This window comes from Gorilla gorilla, chromosome 20, assembly GCF_029281585.2.
Source record: "Gorilla gorilla gorilla isolate KB3781 chromosome 20, NHGRI_mGorGor1-v2.1_pri, whole genome shotgun sequence".
Classification (NCBI taxonomy): domain Eukaryota; kingdom Metazoa; phylum Chordata; class Mammalia; order Primates; family Hominidae; genus Gorilla; species Gorilla gorilla.
Window position 1 is genome coordinate 67,721,412 of NC_073244.2, and position 13,090 is coordinate 67,734,501.

The 13,090-nt window shown below is 50.7% G+C and overlaps 1 protein-coding gene across 1 annotated transcript in view; it reads right to left on the reverse strand.

Annotated features, from left to right (window-relative positions):
• Window positions 1-1,133: 1,133 nt before the first annotated feature.
• The window catches only part of NLRP9 (NLR family pyrin domain containing 9), a 32,652-nt gene continuing 20,695 nt past the window's right edge, over window positions 1,134-13,090 (reverse strand). The window contains exons 5-9 of the mRNA XM_055370623.2: window positions 12,128-12,298; window positions 10,453-10,623; window positions 5,248-5,418; window positions 4,628-4,798; window positions 1,134-1,881 (exon numbers count right to left, since the gene is read on the reverse strand). Of these exons, the coding sequence (XP_055226598.1) occupies window positions 1,749-1,881; window positions 4,628-4,798; window positions 5,248-5,418; window positions 10,453-10,623; window positions 12,128-12,298 (817 nt within the window). The 3' untranslated portion in view covers window positions 1,134-1,748. The remainder of the gene's footprint in view (window positions 1,882-4,627; window positions 4,799-5,247; window positions 5,419-10,452; window positions 10,624-12,127; window positions 12,299-13,090) is intronic.

Here is a 13,090-nt window from a genome sequence, read left to right on the forward strand (position 1 = left end):
CACCCAAGAATGATCAATAAAAAAAAAAAAAAAAAATGAACGGTAGTGTGCACTTGTGGTCCCAGCTACACAGGAGGCTGAGGCAGGAGCATCACTTGAACCCAGGAGTTCAAGGCTGCAGTGAGCTATGATGGCACCACTGCCCTCCAGACTGAGCCACAAAAGCAGACCCTGACTCTAAAAAGAAAGAACAAATAGCAAATGAAAATAAATACCCAAAAACCAGTCAAATGTGAAATCGGTGTCAGGGGTGTGTTCTCCATGTTGAGCCCCTTCTGTGGAATGTGACAGTGTCTCTATTTCGGGTAAAGGAAAGACCAAAATAACTTTCCAAGATGAAAAGCTAAGAAAGAGTGCTGATCTCATCACAGACGTAGCCAGCTCTTCAGTTCAGACCACCCGGAAACCCTCCCCATGTCTTTTCAGAACAATGACCTAAGAACCATAGGGGAAGTGGCCATAAAAACCATCTTTCCTTTGCAGACTGGGGTGGGGACTCTGGCCAATGCCATTCTGTTCTTCCATAATATCTTTCCCATCTTGACTGAGCATCAAATGAGGCCCACACACAAGATTCTCACCCACATGGCCGTAGCAAACGCCTTGGTTCTTTCCACTGGAATCCCCCACACAATGGTGTCTTTTGTTCTATAGAAACCCTTGTCCATTCTTGAGTGTAAACTCGTGTTTACAGGTCTTGAAGTCCTGACCTCGTGGTCCGCCCGCGTGGACCTCCCAAAGTGCTGGAATTACAGGCATGAGCCACCACTCCCGGCCTATGCCAGCATTCTTTAAAGTTGTGGGAAAAGGCCAAAAGCAAATAGAAAATTGGGCAAAAAAGTTCATAATTGCTTAAACATATGGAAAACCTGGAAGTAAAATTAAGCAAGTAAGTGCGAGCACTCTACATCGAAGATTATAGAAAATTCAGCCTCCCAAATATCCAAAGAATCCAGGAGTGTGCCAAGAGATCCAAGAGTAGGTCCACAATTTCTCATTCTCAGGAGAATCTGAGATTATATTTCAATCTAATGATAACTGATATTATATAATCCAACTTCTGCATCATCTTGCTTTTATATTTTGTAATAAAAATTTTAGACCAGGCCAATAAGGCATCAGCAATTTACCGTAGGGAACTAGGGAATGTTTAATTATGACAATGAAGTGTTTAATATTGTGTTTTGAAATACAAACAGTATAGATACATTTGAATAATACTGAATTTTTAGAAAAATCTATTGGGGTGTCATATATAAAAGGATAAGTAGAGATTTGGAAATGCTTTTTTATTGGACAAGAAAATTGATCAAATCAAAATCTGGACAAACTAGAAAGTTTGGATGCTAGCAATACAATCTATAGACACATTCTAGCATCACTTCTGTGTCAGAAGTATCCGGATTGTGGTGCCTACAAATGCATGCTCCTACACACCAAGACATCCATTAAGAAAATAAAGTCATGCTTTCCAGAGCCTTTAGCACTTGTTTAACGTACTTATGCTTCTAAATATCACAAGGCAGGATGGGATTTCTAAAGACAAGGGGATATAGGACCGAGGCAAAGACAATCAGCATGTACACTGAATCACACTCCATAATCATATTGCTAGAACACCTAGGGAGTACCTCTGAAATCACAGCCCTCCTGCCATGATGTGCAATTACAGGATAGAGGTGCCAGGTGAAGGTCCCACTGTGGCCAAGGAAAGCCTTTGTGAGAAGACTACTTCAGGGTGTTCCCCATCAGAGGAGCACACCCCTGATCTTGTATTCCTCGTCAATCCAAGGTCCATGTGAAATGGTCAGATGGGGAATTTTTTCTTCGACAGACATCAGGATCTTCTGAGTTTCTTCATCAAAGCCAGATTTGTGCAGCCTGGGAAAATAGAAATAAAGTTTTTTTTTTTGTTTTTTTCATTTTTACACAGTATTGCCTCTCTACATTCTGATGTCTACCTCTCCTCTCTTTATTCTTTCCTAGAAATCACTGGGAGAATTGTACTGAATTTGAAAAACAAGCATGAATCTTTCCTATAGGATAGGAAGCCTCTGATTTATACCATAAAGTGAAATTTCATATACAGGATGTATCAATTAAGACTTAATTCAAAAAAGATGAATTTAAGTTAAAAAGAAAAACACAGGATAACTTCCATTCATCTGATGTTCATATGTCCTGACACACTTATTGCTTCTTATAATGTGCTTAAAAAAAATATTATGAGCTTTTCTCAGAGACATTAATATAATGAATTCATGTACCCATCACCAACTTCTACAATTAACCAATATTCAGCCTCTTCCATTTACAACCTGCTCATTTTCTAAGAAATAAAGCAGATGCTACACCCATAAATATGTCAAATGTTCTTGTCTATTTTTGCTGTTTTCAGTTCCTTTCATGTCGTCCCCTGAACCCACCTCAACAAAGCTGGTTTTTGTAGTCACCAATAACATCAATTTGTTAAATACATTCTATCCTACTTACCCAGTTAGCATTGAATACAGTTAATTACACTTTCTTGTTTATTTTTTCCCTTAGCTTACTGGACACGACTTCCTCCTGGCTTCTACTCCCTCAACAGCTATCGTTCTTGCTTTATACGTTGAATCTGTGTCTCTTTATAACTTCTAAATTTTCTCAGCATCAGGAAAATATAAAAAATAAGTTCACAAATAATTGGTAAGACTGGAACATAGGCTTTCCTGAAAGAATATAAGTAACATTTGCAATTCTCTTCTCCCCTCTCCCGTGTCCTTCCTTCTTGCCTGGTGTTCATAGTTATATGCCTTTTTATCTCCAATTATAAAAAGAAGTTGAGGAGGATTAGCAGGTCACAAAATTTCGTAGACATTTAGACACAGGAGAAGTAGGAGTTTATTATCTTAAATCTTCAGAGGTAGGGAAGATGGCTAAGTTTCCTTTCAGCTACAGCGACACTATGAGAAAGTTACCCAGAAATAACTGCTCTGAATGTTTGCTACTGTGGAGATGACATGTTTTGGGTATGGGGATGGTGGTTGAAGAGAAGGGAGACATGATAATTATTACTTTATAATGCAGGTCTTAAGTACCTGGCCTGTCCCTATGGGGACTGGGTCTCTGTCTCCTCTCTGAATTCATTTTTCCCTTTCTCTGCTATACAGCTCCCCGGGACTCCCTTCCAGCCCTGCAGGGTACAAGGCCTGGCCCCATCACAGGGCCTTTATGTTTTGCTGTGCCCCCTTCACTTGGGGTCCTCCCTAGACATTCGTGATATGGTTTCAATCTGTGTCCCCACCCAAATCTCATATTTAATTGTAGTCCCCAATGTTGGAGGTGGGGCCTGGTGGGAGGTGACTGGATCATGGGGGTGGATCCTTCGTGAATGGTTGAGCACCATCCCTTTGGTGCTGTTCTCATGGTAGAGTTCTCACGAGATCTGGTTGTTTAAAAGTGTGTGGCATCCCCCCTGCTTCCTTTCCTCCTGCTCCCGCCACCAAAGACGTGCCTATTTCTGCTTCACATTCCGCCATGATTCAAAGTTTCCTGAGGGTACCTCAGAAGCAGAAGCTGCTGTGCTTCTTGTACAGCCTGCAGATGCATAAGCCAATTAAACCTCTTTCCTTTATGTTACCTGTCTCTTCCAGGCATGGTGGCTCACGCTTGTAATCCCAGCTCTTTGAGAGGCTGAGGCAGGTGGATCACCTGAGGTCAGGAGTTCGAGACTAGCCTGGCCAACATGGTGAAACCCCGTCTCTACTAAAAATACAAAAATTAGCTGAGCATGGGGTGAGTGCCTGTAATCCCAGCTACTTGGGAGGCTAAGGCATGAGAATTGCTTGAGCCCGGGAGGCAGGGGTTGAAGTGAGCTGAGACTGTGTCACTGCACTCCAGCCTGGATGACAGAGCAAGACTCTGCCTCAAAAAAAAAAAAACCCCAAAAAACAACAACAACAAAAACTTAACATATTGTGAACTTTTCTTAGAGACACTAGCATAATGAATTCATGTACTCATCACCAACTTGAACAATTAACAATATTCAGCCTCTTCCATTTATACCCCGCCCATTTGTTTTTTAAAAAATAAAAAAATAACTTTTAAAAATTAAAAAAAAAATCAGAAGGAAAAATTAACTTAAAAAATTCATCCTACAGATTTCAAATAGGTACAACTCTAAAGGCAAACCTGATTTTCAGAACAACGTTAACTGCTGCCATTTGGCGAATGTATTTCTGAATCAAGACCTTACTCAGCCCATTCCAGAAGCCCTTCCGAAGTCTGAGCTGGCGTTGCATATTTATGGGCAACGTAAGTAGAAGATGTTTTAGTAGAGCAGTGGTTCTCACCTGGTGCAACTGTGTCTCCGAGGGACTTCTGACAATTTCTGCAGCTCTTTTTGATTGTCACAACTGAGAGAAGTGCTACTGGCAACTCATGAGAAAGGCCGAGAATGTTGCTTGACATCTTACAATGTCAATAGTTTTTATATTTTATAGTGTCAACAGGGGCCCAAGGACAGGCCCCCACCACAAACAACCCTTCAGCCTGGCATCCATCATGTCGCGGTTGAGCAAACGGCCAATGAACTAAGCTCGTTCTGAAGTCACTCACCCCAAAGGAAACAGTGTCCACTCACCCCAGCATCTGCAGGGCACAGTCCGGGTGGCTCAATGCCTCACACAGCACCACCACCGCATCAGCGTCCAAGGCAATCCAGTCGAGGTTCAGGCTCCTCAGTGTTTTGCAGGTGATGAGTGCCGCGGCGAGGTCGCCGCAGCAGGCACGGGTGATCGGACACGTTTGCAGCCTGCAAAAGGGAAACACACCAGAGAATCCACTCTAGCTTTGGGTAGGCTGGAAGGCACGCCATTGTTACTTGCTAATTACACACCTCCCGGCAGGACACTCTGCTGTCTAGACCCGCGTTTCTCAGCCAGGACGACTGTGCTCCTGGGGGACGTATGTCTAGTGACCTTTATCCCAACTGAAGGTGCTGCTGGCAACTTGAGGATAGTGTCCAGGGGCGCTGCTAAAGACCCTATGATGCACAGGATAGCCCCCAAGGCAAATAACTCTCCAGTTTCAAACAGCAAGAGTACCAAGACTGAGCAAACCCTGGAGCAGCATTTTACGTATCAGATCGTCCCAGAGGGACTTGCTTTTAAACCTGCCTCCCTTCCATTCTATTGACCCTCCAGCTCTTCCTATTCTTGAAATAGATAAATTTTCCTATGATGGTGATCAATAGATACTCACCCGAGACATTCTAATTTACAGTGAGGATGCTGCAAAGCTGCACATAACTGTCTGACACCAGTGTCTCCTATTTCATTATGCCCAAGTTTCAGGGTCTTCAGTTTCTCATTGCAAATAAGAACAGCAGCAATGTCCTTACAGGAATCGGAAGTAATGAAACAGCCCATCAACCTGGGGAGGTGGAAGACATACACAAATACGTACACTTACGAGGTCAATCATAACAGCCCACCTTATTTTCATTTATTCATATGACGCAAGAAATACCCAAGTACTTCTGAGACGAGGAGGGTTGGGAGGGGAAGGAGGAGAGAAGAATGAGGGAGGAGAGGAGAGCAGAGGACAGGGGAGGGTGGGAGAATGAGGGAGGAGGGAAGAAGGGAGGAAGACGAGGGAGAGGAGTGGGAGGGGAAGGAGGGGGAGGGAGGAGGGGGAGGAGGAGGAGGGAGGAGGGGGAGGAGGAGGAGGGAGGAGGGGGAGGAGGAGGGGGAGGAGGAGGAGGGGGAGGAGGAGGAGGGGGAGGAGGAGGGGGAGGAGGAGGGGGAGGAGGAGGAGGGGGAGGGGGAGGGGGAGGAGGGGGAGGAGGGGGAGGAGGAGGGGGAGGAGGGGGAGGAGGAGGGGGAGGAGGGGGAGGAGGGGGAGGAGGGGGAGGAGGAGGGGGAGGAGGGGGAGGAGGGGGAGGAGGAGGGGGAGGAGGGGGAGGAGGAGGGGGAGGGGGAGGAGGAGGGGGAGGAGGGGGAGGAGGAGGGGGAGGAGGGGGAGGAGGAGGGGGAGGAGGGGGAGGAGGGGGAGGAGGAGGGGGAGGAGGGGGAGGAGGAGGTGGAAAGGGAGGAGGGGAAAGGGAGGAGGGGGAAGGGGAGGAGGGGGAGGAGAGGGGGAGAAGGGAGGGGGAGAAGGGGGAGAAAGGGCAGAAAGGGAAAGGTGAGAAGGAGAAGAGGCAGAAAGGGGAGGGGGAGAAGGGGCAGAAAGGGGAGGGGGAGAAGGGGCAGAAAGGGGAGGGGGAGAAGGGGCAGGAAGGGGAGGGGGAGAAGGGGCAGGAAGGGGAGGGGGAGAAGGGGAAGGAAGGGAAGGGGGAGAAGGGGAAGGAAGGGGAGGGGGAGAAGGGGCAGGAAGGGGAGGGGTGGGAGGGGGAGGAGGAGGAGGGGAGGCAGAAGGTGAGGGGGGAGGGGGAGAAGAGGGAGGCGGAAGAGGGGGAGAGGGAAGATGGGGAAGAAGGGGAGGTGAGGGGGAGGAGGGGGAGGGGAGGAGGGGGAGGGGAGGAGGGGGAGGGAGAGAATGGGGAGGGAGAGGAGGGGAGGGGGGAGGGAGAGGGGGGGAAGGGGGAGGAGGGAGAGAGAAGGAGGAACAGGGAGGAGGAGGGAGAGGAGAGGGAGAGGAGGGGGGAGGAGAGAGGGAGAGGAGGGGGGAGGAGAGAGGGAGAGGAGGGAGGAGAGGGAGAGGAGGGAGGAGGAGGGAGGGTGAGGAGAGAGAGTGAGGAGAGGGGGAGGAGGAGGGAGGGTGAGGAGAGAGAGTGAGGAGAGGGGGAGGAGGAATGACGGGAGGAAAGGAGGGGGAGGGCAAGGGGGGAGGGGAATAGGGGGAGGGGAAGAGGGGGCAGGGGAAGAGAAGGGAGGGGAAGAGATGGGGAGGGAGGGGAAGAGATGGGGAGGGAGGGGAAGAGATGGGGAGGGAGGGGAAGAGATGGGGAGGGAGGGGAAGAGATGGGGAGGGAGGGGAAGAGATGGGGAGGGAGGGGAAGAGATGGGGAGGGAGGGGAAGAGATGGGGGGAAGGGGAAGAGATGGGGAGGGAAGGGGAAGAGATGGGGAGGGAAGGGGAAGAGATGGGGAGGGAAGGGGAAGAGATGGGGAGGGAGGGGAAGAGATGGGGAGGGAGGGGAAGAGATGGGGAGGGAGGGGAAGAGATGGGGGAAGGGGAAGAGATGGGGAGGGAAGGGGAAGAGATGGGGAGGGAGGGGGAGGGGGGAGGGGAAGGGGGAGGGGGGGAGGGGAAGGGGAAGAGGGGAAGAGGGAAGAGGGGAAGAGGGAAGAGGGGAGAGGGGAAGAGGGAAGAGGGGAAGAGGGGAGAGGGGAGAGGGGAAGAGGGGAAGAGGGGAGAGGGGAAGAGGGGGGAGTGGAAGGGAAGGGAGGAGAAGAGTAGGGGGAGGGAGAAGAGGGGAATTGGGGAAGTGGAGGGGAAGCGGAGGGGGGAGGGAGGGGAAGCGGAGGGGGGAGGGAGGGGAAGCGGAGGGGGGAGGGAGGGGAAGCGGAGGGGGGAGGGAGGGGGGAGGAGGGGGGAGCGGGGAGGGGGAGGGAGGAGAGGGGGAGGGAGGAGGAGAGGGGGAGGGAGGAGAGGGGGAGGGAGGAGGAAGGGGGAGGGAGGAGGAAGGGGGAGGGGGGAGGAAGGGGGAGGGGGGAGGAAGGGGGAGGGGGGAGGAAGGGGGGAGGGAGGAGGAAGGGGGAGGAAGGGGGGAGGGAGGAAGGGGGAGGGAGGAAGGGGGGAGGGAGGAAGGGGGGATGGAGGAAGGGGGGAGGGAGGAAAGGGAGGGAGGAGGAAGGGGGAGGGAGGAAGGGGGGAGGGAGGAAAGGGAGGGAGGAGGAAGGGGGAGGGAGGAAGGGGGAGGGAGGAAGGGGGAGGGAGGAAGGGGGAGGGAGGAAGGGGAGGGAGGAGGAAGGGGGAGGGGAGGGGGAGGGAGGAGGAAGGGGGAGGGAGGAGGGGGAGGGAGGAGGGGGAGGGAGGAGGGGGAGGGAAGAGGGGGAGGGAGGAGGGGAGGGAGGAGGGGGAGGGAGGAGGAAGGGGGAGGGAGGAGGGGGAGGGAGGAGGAAGGGGGAGGGAGGAGGAAGGGGGAGGAAGGAGAAAGGAGGGAGGAGAAAGGAGGAAGGAGGAAGGGGGGAGGTTGGAGGGGGAGTGGGAGGGATGAGGACGGGGGAGGGAGGAGGGGGAGGGAGGAGGAAGGGGAGGGGGAGGGAGGGAGGAAGAAGGGGAGGGAGGAAGAAGGGGAGGGAGGAAGAAGGGGAGGGAGGAGGAAGGGGAGGGAGGAGGAAGGGGAGGGGGAGGGAGGAAGGGGAGGGGGAGGGAGGAAGGGGAGGGGGAGGGAGGAAGGGGAGGGGGAGGGAGGGAGGAAGGGGAGGGGGAGGGAGGGAGGAAGAAGGGGAGGGAGGGAGGAAGAAGGGGAGGGAGGAAGAAGGGGAGGGAGGAAGAAGAGAGATGGCAGAAGAGAGGAGGAGGGAAGACAAAGAAGGTGGAAGCAGCAATGACTTCCCAGTTCCTCCACCTTCCCTACTCTGCTCCAACACTTTGGGGTCCCTGCACTTCTTCTGTCCTGCCTGGCTCTCTTTTCTCTGTGGCCTCTCCTCATTATTCTCCCTGGTTGAAATGCTCCTGCCCCAATTATCAGCATAGCTACCTCCTCCCCACCTTCAAACCCCTGTGCAAATGTCACCTTTTTGGTGAGCCCTCCCCTGACTATTTTGTATATCATCTGTCCAATCCCTCTCCAGGCCCCAAGCTGGTGATTCCTCATAGTACTTATTACTTCCTAATACAGATAGACAGAAAGATGGTAGATAGAGGACAGAGGATAGGGGACAGATGGATAGTTAATAGATGATAAATGACAGATGACGTATAGATACATGATATACATAGATGTGTGGATAGGCACGTATCTACCCACACTCATATATGTATGTGTCTGATGTATGTACTTGTGTGTTGGTGGCTCTCAGGCAGGCAAGATTTTTGCCCACCAGAGGACATTGGTAGTGTCTGGAGACATTTTTGGTCTACCACGCCAAGAGAGAGAGTGCCACTGGCACCTTCTCTCCCTCCTCCCCTCCTCCTCCTCCTCCTCTCCCTCCTCCCCTCTCCGTCTTCCTCCCCTCTCCCTTTTCCTCCCCCCTCGTCTCCCCTCTCCCTTTTCCTCCCCCCTCCTCTCCCCTCCCCTCTCCCTTTTCCTCCCGCCTCCTCCTCTCCCCTCTCCCCACCTCTTCCCCCCTCCTCCCCACCTCTTCCCCCTCCTCCCCACCTCTTCCCCCTCCTCCCCACCTCTTCTCCCCTCCTCCCCCCTTCCCCTCGTTCCTTACCTCTTTCATCCTCTCTTCCCCTCCTGCCCTGATTTCCATCCCCTCTTCCCCTCTCCTCCTCCCCCATCCTCCCCTCTCCTCCCTCGTTCTTCTCTGCTCATCTAGTGGCTGGGAACCAGGGAAGCTGCTCAACACCCTAGGAAGCATGGGACAGCAGCCCCAACAACACAGAATGAATTGGGCTAAAATGCCCCCATGTCAATACTGAGAATCCAGGATGCAGACACATCCTTGCAGCCTCACACATGCATGTGTGTGTATCTGACACTCCATCAGATGGAAGTCCATGGGAACAGGGATGTTAGAATGCTCTGCTGACCAACTTATCCACCCAGAAGCGTCTTCAGTTCCTAGCAGAGGGAATGAATGAGTCTCGCACTCTGACTGTCATTTATCGAGAGTGTATGACAAGCCAGGCATTGATCATAGTCCGTCATGTGTGTGATTCCAACTGGCTATCTCGATTCTTTAAGGAGGAGGCTCTAGCTATCCTCTCATTACCTGGGGAGAGCTGAGTCACCTGCACAAGCTCAGGCAGTCAGGGCCACTCGGGACTCCATCCAGGCCTTTCTAGGGCTGGAGACCCAACTCCAGAGTCCCCTGCTGTGTCGTTACAACTCCTTCCCACTGAAGGTTCCCAGAACCAGGTGGGGTAAATGTATAGCCTCATCTGGATTTTTTTTTCAGAAGACACCATTCTCTTCCTGTCTCAGTCTATTTGGGCTGGTATAACAAAATGCCATAGACTGAAACGGGTCCCTTATAGACAACAGAAATGTATTTCTCACAGTTCTGGAGCCGGGAAGTCCAAGATCAAGATGCCAACAAATTCAGTGTCTGGCGAGGGCCACGTTCTGCTTTGGAAGTGGCATTTTCTCACGGTGTCCACAGATGGTGGAAGGCGCAGAAGAGTCTCTGGGGCCTCTTTTATAGGTGTGGGAGACTCCACCCTCTATAACCTCATCACCTCCCAGAGGCTCCACCTCCTAGTACCATCAGCCTGGGGGTGAGGACCCAACATACGAATTTTGGGAGGATATATACATTCAGATGCTAGCATATCCCTTTCCTATGTCTTTCCTAGAGCCACAGTATCCAAAAAAAGAAACCCTGACATTGAAACAAGTCATGGCCAGTCCTACCACAGCTCCTGTATGCTGCAGCCTGGGTGCTTCAGCGCTGCACACAGAGATGCCACTCCATTATCTTCCAGGGCATTTGAGCCCAGATCGAGGAGGGACAGGGACTTACTGCACAAGAGGACTTCGGAAATGGAGTCACAGGAGACAGAGGTGAGACAGCAGTACATCAACCTGCAAAGAAACACACCGTCTCCCAGCCTACTGAACAGCAGTACATCATTCTGCAGAGAAACACACCATCTCCCAGCCCACTGAAGCTTCCTATGGTAATATTACCATATTTTCTTTGTCCCAGGCAAAACCTTTCCAGATGTTCCTTGAACTCTGCTGTCACTCAAGAAAATAAGGAGCTGGGTGCGGTGCCTCACGCCTGTCATCCGAGCACTTTGGGAGGCTGAGGCGGGTGGATCACCTGAGATAAGGAGTTTGAGACCAGCATGACCCACATGGTGAACCCCTGTCTCTACTAAAAATACAAAATTAGCCAGGCATGGTGACGCACACCTGTAATCCCAGCTACTCGGGAGGCTGAGGCAGGAGAATCACTTGAACCCAGGAGGCGGAGGTTGCTGTGAGCTGAGATCGTGCCACTGCACTTCAGCCTGGGCAACAAGAGCGAAACTCCGTCTCAAAAAAAAGAAGGGGGTTAAAACTTGTAACACCTACAGATGTACAGAAAGACGAATGTGGAATACAGCGTCCCAACAAACTGAATCTCAGATTCCAGTTCCAAGTCAGATCATCACCAGCTGGAAGACCTAGGGCAAAAGTCACCCATTCTTTGCAACAGAGTATACATATGGCTTAACGGAATGTACTGGACGATATCCCATGTAGAATAATTTTTGTTTTGTTGTTTAATACACATATTTAAGGTTTTGTTAAAAGAATAGATTTTAAGTGCTCTAGTCACAAAAAAATAAAATGCTTCAACGATGTCAGATGATGAGTATGTTAGTTTCCTTGACGACAGCCAACATTTTACTATGGATATGCATATCAAATACTTTTTGTTTTAAAAATTATTTAATCACAATGTACCGTATAGTTCGCTGAGAGTTCATTTTAAATGTTCTCACATCCTCCAAAATGATAACTCTGTTAATTAGCTTGATTATAGTAATCATTTTACAGTGTATGCATATATCAGAACATCACATTGTATGGCTTAAATATATGCAATTTTAAAATTTTCTTTTTTTTTCTTTCTTTTTTTTTTTTTGAGATGTAATCTTGCTCTGTCTCCTAGGCTGGAGTGCAGTGGCACAATCTTGGCTCACTGCAACCTCCACCTCCCGGGTTCAAGGGATTCTCCTGCCTCAGCCTCCCGAGTAGCTGGGAGTATGGGCATGTGCCACCACACCCAGCTGATTTTTGTATTTTTAGTACAGATGGAGTTTCCCCATGTTGGCCAGGCTGGTCTCGAACTCCTGAGCTCAGGTGATCCTCCCGCCTCGGCTTCCCAAAGTGCTGGGATTACAGGCGTGAGCCACCACGCCCAGCCAGCTCCATTTTACTGATGAGCAACTGAGGCGTGGGAAAGGAACTCAGGTCTAGCTACGGATTCCGCATTCTGCTGCACCCCTCAGTGAGCACTGCGTTGCTTTCATAATGGGTGGATCCAGGTGCACGCTTCGAAATCTCCTCCGAACGTGCTTCCTGCAGACCAACTTACATCAGCCTCTCCAGGGCACAGTGTGGGTGCTTCAGGGCTTCACACAGCAACGTCATTCCTTCGTCCCTCAAGGGATTTTCTACCAAGGAGAGGTGTTTCAGCTTGCTGTTGCAGGCCAGGACGGAGGCGATGTCTTCACAAGCTTCACTGGAGATGTCACACTTTCCCAGTCTACATGTGAAACACACACCATGAGACGGACCAAAGCTTTCAATCGCTCATGAAACATTATCCACAGACCAAACGACACCTCTGATTCTAGTATTGCACCTGCCGATCCATTATCTACACTACAGAGTCTTTTTTTTTTTTTTCAGAAGGAATCTCACTCTGTTGCCCAGGCAGGAGTGCAGTGGTGCGATCTCGGCTCACCGCAACCTCCACCTCCCGGGTTCAAATGATTCTCCTGCCTCAGTCTCCCAAGTAGCTGGGATTACAGGCGCCCGCCATCACGCCCAGTTCATTTGTATTTTTAGTAGAGATGGGGGTTTCACCATGTTGGCCAGGCTGGTCTCGAACTCCTGACCTCAAGAGATCTGCCCATCTCGGCCTCCCAAAGTGCTGGGATTACAGGGATGAGCCACCGCGCCCAGCCACATTACAAACTTTTAAGAAGTGCAAACGTAATGACATGACTCCCTCATTAATCCCAAAGGTTTGCACTGAAGTTAGCAAAAATGTCTAAGCCCACGCTTCTCACTGCCTGGGGTGATTTGCCCTAATAGAGACATGTGGAAATGTCTGTGTATATTATTGGCTGTCACGATGGAGGCAGCCAGGAATGCTGCTCAACATCCTTCAGTGAACAGGACAGACCCTGCCATGAAGGAGTATCCAGAACTTGATAAATCTGACTCTCTGTCAATAGCACTACAAGAAATAGGAAAAACCAAACTGTTTTTTTTTCCTACTTTCACACACTCAGCGCAACATGCTTCTGTGACCGGAGACGGCAGGGCAGCT